Source organism: Fukomys damarensis, unplaced genomic scaffold (genome assembly GCF_012274545.1).
Source record: "Fukomys damarensis isolate Sample0158 unplaced genomic scaffold, DMR_v1.0_HiC HiC_scaffold_20, whole genome shotgun sequence".
NCBI classification, from domain to species: domain Eukaryota; kingdom Metazoa; phylum Chordata; class Mammalia; order Rodentia; family Bathyergidae; genus Fukomys; species Fukomys damarensis.
In genome coordinates this window covers 16,147,752-16,158,018 of record NW_022900932.1, presented here as the reverse complement: position 1 = coordinate 16,158,018, position 10,267 = coordinate 16,147,752, and the positions used below count along the sequence as shown (strand labels likewise).

Genomic DNA, 10,267 nt, shown 5'->3' with positions numbered 1-10,267 from the left:
TTCCCCTCTCTCTTCTTCTCAGCTCAATATCTTCTGGACACTGAGGGAGATGAGGAGAAAACATGGCCCTGTGGAGGTTCCTCGGAGGAGGTAATGCTGTTCCAGCATGCAGTGCAATCTTACCTGTGAACTTGAGACTTGCCTCTCAAGTGTATGTATCCTTAATTAGAACCCAGGATTCCTCAATGTCCCCATGGCAGTGGCCCTGAGTGGCCCTCCAGTCTCTATTCTTTTCTTTTTTCCTGGGATACAGCCCTTTGTAATTGATCTTAATAAAATACTACATTTTTCCATCTTCCCTAGTAGCTACGTGGGCCATGTGGCTATGTTCTGGCCAATAAGATATAAGTGGAAATATTGTGGACAACAACTTCTGGGATATGTTCTTAGGATATGCTTTTCTCTTCTTCCAGTTGTCTGGAACACAGATGTGATAGTTGGCTCCCAAGCAGCCATCATGTACCCTGTCAAAAGAAGAGTGGAATACCAAAAACTGAAGGAGCCTCAGTGTGTGATAACTTACATGCCAGTCCTGGAGTGTCTGTCTCCAGATCTCAGGTGCGTGTGTGTGTGTGTCTGTGTCTGTGTCTGTGTGTGCGTGAGAGAGAGAGAGAAAGAGAGACAGAGAGAGGGAGAGAGAAAGAGATAGAGAGAAAGGCTTTTTAGTTTAGTCTGTCATATGTTACAGAAACTAATTTTAACAGAAAAACGCATAATTTGGCCATAGCCCCAAATGGTAGCAGGTAGATACTCCGTGGAAGTATGAAGCACTCCTGTACCTCCCAGAACACCTTCCCCTCCGATCCCTATTCTGGGGTCTCACGTCTCCCTTCCACAGCAGACCAGGACAAGCACAGTCTACTCCCTGCTTCCTGCCATCTGACGTCCTCCGAATCGCCTGCGTTCAGTGGAACAACTTCAGCTGTGATGCAGCCCTCACCTTGCTCTCGATGTTAGGACGCTGGTTGGGACATCCAGAAGCCCACAGACCTTGTCCCGGGACCAGGAGGACATTTGGTTTCCACATGTGAGTCCCTGTAACTTTTCGCTATGGTTTCTCCCCACTCCTACCCGACTTGGGTCAGGCTCACATCAGAACGCTGAGCAGGCTCTGCGAGGTGCTCTCTTCTAGAATGTTCTTCTCCTTCCTGCCTGGGGGAAAGCAGAGAAGAATAAATCCTACGGCCAGGCGTGGTAGCGCACACCTGTAATCCCAGCACTCACGAGGCTGAGGTAGGCAGATCACTGTGAGTTCGAGACCAGCCTGGGCTACATAGTGAGTTCCAGGTCAGTCTCAACTATACAGTGAGACCCTGTCTCAAAAACCAAAAAAACAAACAAACAAAAAAACAAAACAATAAATCCTAGGGATGAGCACCAGGTTCCGGTGGTGCCCCAATGGGAAGTGCTTGGTCCCTGAGTGACTTCACAGAGCAGCATGGACCAAAGGGACCACAACCTGAGATGTTGCTGGATCTGATGTTGGCCACTGTGTTGGGGCCTCCAGCCCAGCCATGGAGCGGGCGCCCCTATTTTCTCTGTCTGCCCTCTCCACGTACAGCACCTTCACTCCTCACTGTCCCCAGAACTGTCCTTGCATCACCTGTCCTGAGGCCTCTCCCTTCCTTCTAAACCACAGGACCCCGAATTAGCATCTATCTCACTGTTCACCCCATCACCCCATCAGCTCAAAGCCCCCCATGGCTCCCTGCTGCTTATCCAAGATCAGGATGCCATCTGTCCTGCGTCCATCACTTTGATTTGCTGGCCCCCCTCCTGGATCCCCAAGTCCCCCATTTCTACTCATCGGTGCCTCTTCCTGGTCCAAGTCCGCATCCAGCGCTGCCCACTTCTGACGTTTCTGCGTCTTCTTGGCGGAATGGGCCTGGGCCCCTGCTGATGATAGCCCTTCCCACAGCTGCCCGGAGGGAGTGGTGGTGTCCGTGACCTTCCAGACTGGACGGGAGGTCGTCAGAGGACAGAGACCACATCCTGGTCACCTCCTGATTGCCCCCTGCCTAGGGTAATGCTACGTCGGGGGGCAGATGCCCAGCGGGTGCTTGCCAGGGAACAGTTGTTTTCGGGGTAGGAAGCTCTGCAGTGGCTTTGTTGCAGGTGAGCAAGTGCTTTCCCGTTCTCTCGCAGGCTTCCCAAGGGTGGCTGCTCTACCAGCTTCTCCGGGTCTGGGACAGCAGCTCTCTGTGGGTCCTGAGGGCAGAACTCAGCAGTAGAAGCCCCCCGCGCCGAGGCCAGGGTGTGTCACTTCAGCGCGTTACTCACTGTTCCCGAGCCTCAGTTTATCTTCCAGCATTGTTGTGGATTAGAGGAGGTAGTATATAAAAAAGCAGGTAGTACGGTACTGGGTACACAGAAAGCGCTCACCAAATGGCAGTAATGTACGTGGCATGGTGCTGAATGCCTGTAATTCTAACACTCTGGGAAGCTGAGGCAGGAGGACTATAAATTCAACTCAGCAAAACCCTGTCTCACGAAAATTTTAAAAAGTGGGGAGGATTGATTTTAAGCTACCTACGATAGTCTAGGAATAGGAGCTGGGAAGTGGTGTGCAGCTGCCTCTATGGAACACCAAAACCCCCTGCAGCACAGGCTCGGTGGTGGCTGACACCTGCACTTGGGGAAGGAAGGTGGACATGTGTGGCTTCAGGGTGCAGGGAAGGAAAGGCCCCGACACAGCACAGCAATGTGGTCCCTTTGCCAAACAATGATAATGATGATAATGATAATAGTAATTATAATAATACGGATAGATCCCGGAGTCTGCTAGCCTCTGCCAAATCCCAGCTCTGCCATTTCTTGACTATGTGACCTTAGGCAAGTTGTTTCACCACCTCTAAGCCTCAGCTTTCTTATCTGTAGAGAGGGTCGAGGACAGTGCCCACTACACAGCATCTGCCCGGGCTGCAGAAGTGCACGCTGGCCCTTGCGGGTGGAGTGGGTCCCTGCTCCACATTACAGCTTGTCAGGCTGGTGGCCGGACGCCTCGGTCTTGCTAACTTAGGATGGAAAACCTCAGAACAGTTCCCTGGGACACAATCTTTTTTTTTTTTTTTTTTAATCCCACTCTTGGATTCCGTGGAGATGGAGGGCTTTATTTGTACTTTGCGTTTGTATATAGTTTTTCAATCCCAGGGACTTGCATCCTCCAGGCTCTCTCCCACCCAGCCACTCCCCAGCCCAGGATCAAGGGTGCTAAACCTGCAGGCCCCCCGGCTACCTGAAATTACTGAGCCCTTGTGCAAATGCATCCTCCTTTCCAGGAGAGGCTGCAGCAGTCACTGGACTACCCGTTAAAGGCTGTGGCTTCTCTCTCCTCCCTCCAGAGGGACCTGTAGTACTCCTGTCCCTGCTTTCTCCACACTCCCAATTCCTAGGTGTCTCTCTTCTCTTCTGCCAATGTCCCTCCTGTGTGTCAGTGGCTCCACACTGCATAGGTGGGAAGAGGCAGGATCAAGACTGGCCCACGGGTCACTGTGATCAGCGCTGTCATCTCTCTTCATCTGACCTGTGTTTTCTTTCTGTTGTTCACACACCCACTTTTTAAGGCACGGTCAACCTGTGGTAGTTTGGGCAAAGTTCTGACTGTATTTTCAGGTGGGGGCTGTATTTAGTTCTTGATCAATGACAGAAGGGGTGGCAGGTAGCTGCTGTCTTTCTGCCTAGCTTTCTCTTTACAAAGAAAAGAAGATCCCATTCAGTCATAGTGGTACATGCCTGTAATCCCAGAACCTTGGAGGCTTGCAGGAAGATCTCAAGTTTGAGGGCAACCTGGCTTGTGTTGAGATGTCCCCACAACCTTATGCTTTTTCAGAGGTGGCTGAATCTAGAGTGTGTGATTGAGTCATGGTGGGGCGAGGCCCAAGGGCACTAAGATTAAGGACATGAGTGCTACCCACCCTAAGTAGTCTGAATAAGACAAAAGGGGCTGAAAGATGCTGTAAATGTCTCTTGTTGCTTTTATCTTCTTCCACCGCTGTGAACTATGGCCCATCTGCCACCCTGCCTTGGAGCCAGCTGGTTATGGACTTAAACCACTACGAACTGTAAGCCAAATAAACCTTTCCCCCTTTGGCTTTGAGTGTCAAGTATGTTGTCTCAGCAACAAGAGAAAAAGTAACCAACATACTGGGTTATATAGGGAGATGAGACTCTGTCTAAAACAAAAAAAGGGAAAAAATAAAGAAAGAAATCCTTTCTCCCTAGACTGGCATTGTGTGAGGGGTACAGGGCTAAACGGACTGTGTCTCTAACCAAAGTTCTTTATAGGAATAAAATTTGCTTTTGAATCCCACTCTACAGCACTGCATTATGTATCTATAGATATCTAAAAACTGTACCAACATTGAATTATGACTCCTACCCTGGTCACTTTATCAAGAATCTGTGGTTTAAGCCAGGCACAGTGACACATGCCAGTTTGTTAAGTTACTTTGTTTTTGCTGAGATACATTACCCAACACCCACAAGTTAAAAGAGGAAAGTTGTATTTTGGCTCACAGTTTGTCAAGGTTTTAGTCCATAGTCAGCTGGCTCCATTACTGAGCGGTGTAGCTGAGGAGAAACAGTTCATGGCATGGAGGCAGGATACAGGGAGGGAGCAAGGGAAGAGGAAGGAGATAGACCTTTCCAGACCATGCCTCCATTGACCCACCTCCTCCCAGCAGCCTCTGCGCCCCAACATCACAGTTATAAAGTCATCAGTGGACAAATCCACTAGTAAATATCAAGCTCCCATGATCCGATCGTCTCCCAAAAGCCCGACTTATGAGTACAGGAGACTTTGGGGAAACATCCTGATGTTAGCCACAATACTTATAATCCTGGCACTCTGGGAGGCTGAGGCAGGAGGATCATCATTTCTGGTCCAGCCTGACTGACCTAGTGAGGCTTTGTCTCAAAATTTAAAAATTTAAATGATCTGGGGTTACAGCTCAGTGCCAAGGCCTGGGGGACCCCATGGAAGGCCACCAACTCTAGTTTTGGGTGGTCCTACTGGTGGGTTACAGTGGTGCTCCCAAGTTATCACCCCTGTTAGTCAGAGAGCCCTCAGCAATAGCTCACTTGGGTTAGCCAAGCTAAACAGCACAAACTCAGGGGCAGGGACATGGGAATTTCTTCCTGATGGCTCTGGAGGATGAGGCCTGGGATCCCGGTGCTGGCTGATTGAGTTTCTGGCAAGTGCCCTCTTCCTAGTTTGTAGATGGCCACCTTCTCACTGAGCCCTCACAGGGCCTGTCCTCTGTAAACAGGGGTCTCTCTCCCTCTCTCTCTCTCTCTCTCTCTTACAAGGCCAAAAATACTGCCGAGTAGAGTCTTGCCCTTCTGACTTCATATAACCTTAATTCCCTCCCTAGAGGTCCTTTCCTAAATACAGTTGCATTGGGGGACAGAGCTTCCTGTGAATTTAGGAGGGGCACACAATTTGGTCCGTGACAGCACACAGCATTACATTTCCCGCCTCTCTTGCCGCTACATGTGGCCCTGTGATAAGATCCTACCCAATAAGCTGAGAGTTGTGTGGGTTCCAGGAAGGCCCCCTAAAGGGAACAGGTCCCCTTTTCCTCTTTTTCCTCCTCCTTCCTGGTGCTTGGCATGAGGTGGTGGTAGCTGGGCTCAAGCAGCCTCCTAGGAGGATAAAACTTCCAGGTTGAGTGTAAAGTTGAAGACTGAAGGACCCAGGTCCCTGGTGACTAAGGGCCCACCGTAGCCTGGACTGCCCACCTCCACACTGAGAGAACACAGCTCTTCCTTAAGCCACTAGTTCGGGCTTTCTGTTCTTGTCTGAAAGTGTGTCAAAGCTCACCTGGCCCTCCCTAAATTTTGAGCAAAAACTTTCCAAGTTCCTCTAAGGCCACTGCTAATTTCCTCCCAGCCTCCCCTCTTTGGGATCATCTTCTGCCCACAGATGACTTAAGTCATTCACATCTTTCATGTTTTCCTTTCCAGTGTCTTCTTATCTTGCCCTCCTTCTCTCCAGCATTTACTGAACATCTGCTGTGCTTCGGGCACCATGCTGGCTGCCAGGATCAGGAAGAGGACTAGGAGGAAGTCTTGCTCCCAGGAGCTCAGGTCCCAGCCTTCCTGGAAAATAGGAAGAGAGTCTGATGCTGAGATGGACAGGAAGAAAGGGGAGGCCACTAGGTTCTCTGGAAAGGGACTGGGAGGCTTCCAGAAGGAGGTGACATTTGGCCTGAGATCTAAAGTAGGAGTCTCAGGGCCAGGGATTTAGCACAGCGGTTCCGCTGCCTGCCTCAGAAGCGCGAGGTCCCGAGTTTGATCCCCAGTACAAAAAAAATAAATAAATAAAAGTAGGCATCTCAATGTGCTGTGGTGGTGCATGACTGCAGTGCTAGCACTTGGGAAGTGGAGGCAGGAGGATCACCATGAGTATGAGGCCAGCCTGGGCTTCATAGGGAGTTCAAGGCCGGCTTGAAGTACATAGTGAGACCTCGGGTATGGAGGGCAAAATCACAGGCACGGGCACCGGTGTGGTGTTGCACACATATTGCTTCTTCCCGGCCCCGTCTCCCCACCTGTGAGATGCGGACAGTAGCAACAACGGGGACAACCTAGTGCCTAGAAACGTGAGCCTAGAGGAGGTGCTATTAACAGTGGTGTCCTCTGCCATGTGGCGCTCCCCTGTACACAGACAGTCCTGTATCTGTTTGGGAGACAAGTTTCAGAGAGGACACACGTGACTTGTCTCTGGTCACACAACTCTGAAGAGGCGTCGCCCCAAACCAAGTGTCCTCATCCCGGGCCCAGTGGAACTTCATACCTCTGCTCTCAGCCCACTTGTGGAGTGCCGAGCAAGGGCCTGCAAAGCTAGGGAAACAGTGGTGTGTGGTGAGGGCTTCCTGGATGAGGTGAGCACTGAGAAATGTCAAGAAACTTGAGGGAGAGAGGAAGGTACATGGTGGGCACCACTGAGCAGGGTTGGGATGAGAGCCGGCTGGCTGCAGAGGGTTTGAACGCTGAGGCTCGGTGAGACACAGGCAGGACAGGCAGAGATGAGAAGACCTAACATGATTTCCGGCCACAGATGGAGAGCCAGGGCTACAGGGAGCCACAGAAAGTTCTTGAGCAAGAAGATGGTCATAATGAGATGAGACATGGGGAGAAAAGAGAGATACTTATCTTTAGTAAGAGCATGGGTTGGGTACTTGTAATTCATTTTAGTCCCAGTGTTGGGGGTCAAACCCAGAGCCTCCCACATGCTAAGTAAGTGCTCTACCACTGAGCCACACCCTCCCCTCCAATTTATTATTTCCTCTGAGGTTTGCAACAACTCCAGTAGCTTGCTCTCAATGTTGAAAACCAAAGTTGAGAGAAATGCAGCCAGAGTGAGGCAGTGGGGGACCCATCCGGTTGGTCTGACCCTAGTCTGTGCTCACCCAGCACCAGCGCCCCCACCACATAGCCTGGGTCACACTGGCAGAGAGGGATCAATACCCCTGGGACTTATGGGTAGGGTTAAGGACTTGGCCTGTGCTCTAATAGAAATGAGTTCCCAAGGGCTGGGCACGGTGGCCCACACCTATAACCTCAGCACATGGGAAACTGAGGCAGGAGGATCACCACGGGTGCACGGCCAGCCTGAGCTACATAGTGAGTTCACGGCCAGCCTAGACTACATAGCGAGACCCTGTTTTTAAGGAACAAAGAAGCGGAAAGAAAAGGAAGGAAGGCAGGAAGGAAGGAGTAAGAAATGGATTCACAAATCCTAGCTTCCTTGTTTGAGCAGTGATCTTAACCTCACCAAAGCCCAACTTTAGAGGGGCAGTTAGATGAGCCCTGGGTTGGGAGCCAGGGCAGGCACAGGTTGAGACCCTGGCTGGAAGTGACAAGCACTCAAGGAGGTGAAATGACAAGGTGCCTGTATTCATTTGAAAAGAATGAGGAGGTGAGTTGGAGAGGTAGGGAGGAAGTGAGATTGCCCATGAGCTGATGGGTTTATGGGAGCCCAGCACACAATTGCTTCTGTATCTGAAAGGTCCATCATAAAAACAATGACGCAAAAGACTTGACAACAAACCCTCTCTGTCCGGCACCCCTCCCCAGCTGAGTCACGGTCCCCAGGCCCCAAGCATTGTGCAGGCAGCCAAGTGCGAATCCTGCTCGTCCTCCATCACGCACCAGCTGCAGGACCTCAAGCTGCTGTCCTTCCTGCTAAGCTGTTTCCTCATCTGAAAAGTGGGGCAAGGAATCTAATGTCTTCGTGGAACTGTGATGATTAAATGGGATCATGTCAACTTTCTACTGCAGACGAAAAGGCCACAGAAGGAACTCCAGGTTTGTTCTGGCTCAGGGTTTCTGTCCACGGTTGGCCACCCCATTGTGTTTGGCCCCATGGTGAGGCAGAAACACTGCAGTGGAACTGAACGAATGCACTGGCCACACTAGTGATCACGACCCAGCCGCCCTGCAAAAGCCCATCGCTGGCAGCACGCAGCCTTTGGGGGACATTTAAAGCCAAGTCCTAGCAGGGATAGCACGGGATGGTGGCGGCTGGAAGTGGTCTCTGACAGATGGGAGTAGGTCACCCAGGGCTTTGCAGCCATCTGAACACCAAAAGGTCACCACGCTGAGGAGCCTGGCAGGGGACCAACCCCACCTCCCAGGAAATTTAGGAGTTTACCTGAAGTGCGAGGATTTTGACACCTAGAAGGGACTTTGCACCCTTCTGTGTCCTGTCTGAGAAGAGACACAGTGAGCACCGCACAGCCGGGTGTGTCCGAGTCTAAGCAGGTGGAGGACCTCTGAAAGCGGGTGCATGGGTCATAGGGGAGCCACAAGTGGGCTGTCCGGGACTGTGTCTGGGTTTGTGTTGCTTGTGCTCACTTCAAGGTCCACAGGCTGTGACATTTCAGCAGCTGATCCTGCTTCAAGCACACATTCCTGGTGGCCATTTATTCTGAATTCGAGCAGCACGAGGACACGGGGGGGGGTCACTTGGTGTCACCACCAGAGGGACAAGTGGGGATAGGGTTGCGTGGAGGAAAAGGGTGTGCTTTCAGCTGTGACTTAGCCATTGGCTTGCAGTACTCGGTCTCAGTTTCTCCATCAGTGCCAATAAAGGGATGCACTGGTGGGAAATAATCAGTGAGTGGATGTGAGGGGACCGCCTCAGTAGGGTGGACACGGTGACCTCTGCGGCCTTGGCAGTGGTGTGGAAGTTCCCCAGGGTGCGGGTGCGGGGGACCCTGCAGGCCTAGGCCAGGCTTTGTGGGAAGGGGAAAGAGAACCAGGCAAAAAGACTGCAGACCCAGAGCGGGTGAAGGAGAGCAGAGGCGAAGGTTCGCAGCAGAAAAGGAGTGAAAAGGAGGAGACTAGTGGAAGGTAGAGGCGGCGCGGGGTCGACCACACAGCCCGGGCGCGCGTGCCCAGTTCCTTTCGCGCGCCTTTGGGCTCCGCAGCGCCGCCTGGCGGACACGCAAAGCTCGTCCTGGGCTCTGGCCGCCAGCAGCTGAGCTGGGCTCCCGCTTGGTTTTTAGAGAGCGGCTGGGAGGAGAGACGAACCAAACGGCGGCTGGGGGCACCCCGGGCTGGCTCTGGCCCGGTCTTGGCGAGCTGCACAGTCTGGCACCCTCTCTTCACGAACCCCCTACCCTGGGTGACCGGCTGCGTCCAACAAGTCGGGGGATCCTTTCTGTTCTCCATCCTGGCCTGCAGCTCAGGAATTTTGCAGCCTCTGCTGCGCTGTTCCGGGAAGAGGGTCTCATTAAAATTTTAAGGGGTTTAGAGTTTGGTTAATAAAATGCCAAGAAGGGGCCACGAAGACATGAGCGTCCCTAGTTCATCTCCTAGCTGGGCCCAGGCCTGAGTCCCAGGGTAGGTTACTTTCCAGGGCCTTGCTTGCCCAAGATCTTGGAGGTCCAGGCGTGGTGGTGAGGGACCTTGCCCGAGGACTCGAGGCAGAGGCAGCGAAGCTTGGGGATTGCAGGGCCCAGAGGCGCGCGGTGGGTGCTGCTGGGAGGGTGCACAGCGGCCTGGCTTTCAGGTCCGCAGCCGCGGGCACTGGAGTGTTGGGGACAATGGCCCACGTCGTCCTCTCCCACCTGGGGTGTGGGTGTCTGTCCCAGAGCCCCGGGTGACAGCCGCCCCTTTGGCCGGGGTTCTCCAGGAGCCAGGCCCAACCTGGCCTCTCTCAGACCGGAGTGGGAGCGGGACCGCGGCGTCCCAGCACCCGGAGAGCCTGGTCGCCCTCGTGTGCCAGCTCCGGTGATCAGGTCCGGGGGCGTCCGGGCAG

At 52.7% G+C, this 10,267-nt stretch overlaps 1 protein-coding gene across 1 annotated transcript in view; it reads right to left on the bottom strand.

Moving 5' to 3' along the window:
- Positions 1–1,048: 1,048 nt before the first annotated feature.
- The window catches only part of Znf503 (zinc finger protein 503), a gene marked incomplete at its 5' end in the record, with an annotated part of 14,191 nt that continues 4,972 nt past the window's right edge, over positions 1,049–10,267 (bottom strand). Inside the window, 2 exons of the mRNA XM_033766329.1 lie at positions 1,049–1,080; positions 9,805–9,809. Of these exons, the coding sequence (XP_033622220.1) occupies positions 1,049–1,080; positions 9,805–9,809 (37 nt within the window). The remainder of the gene's footprint in view (positions 1,081–9,804; positions 9,810–10,267) is intronic.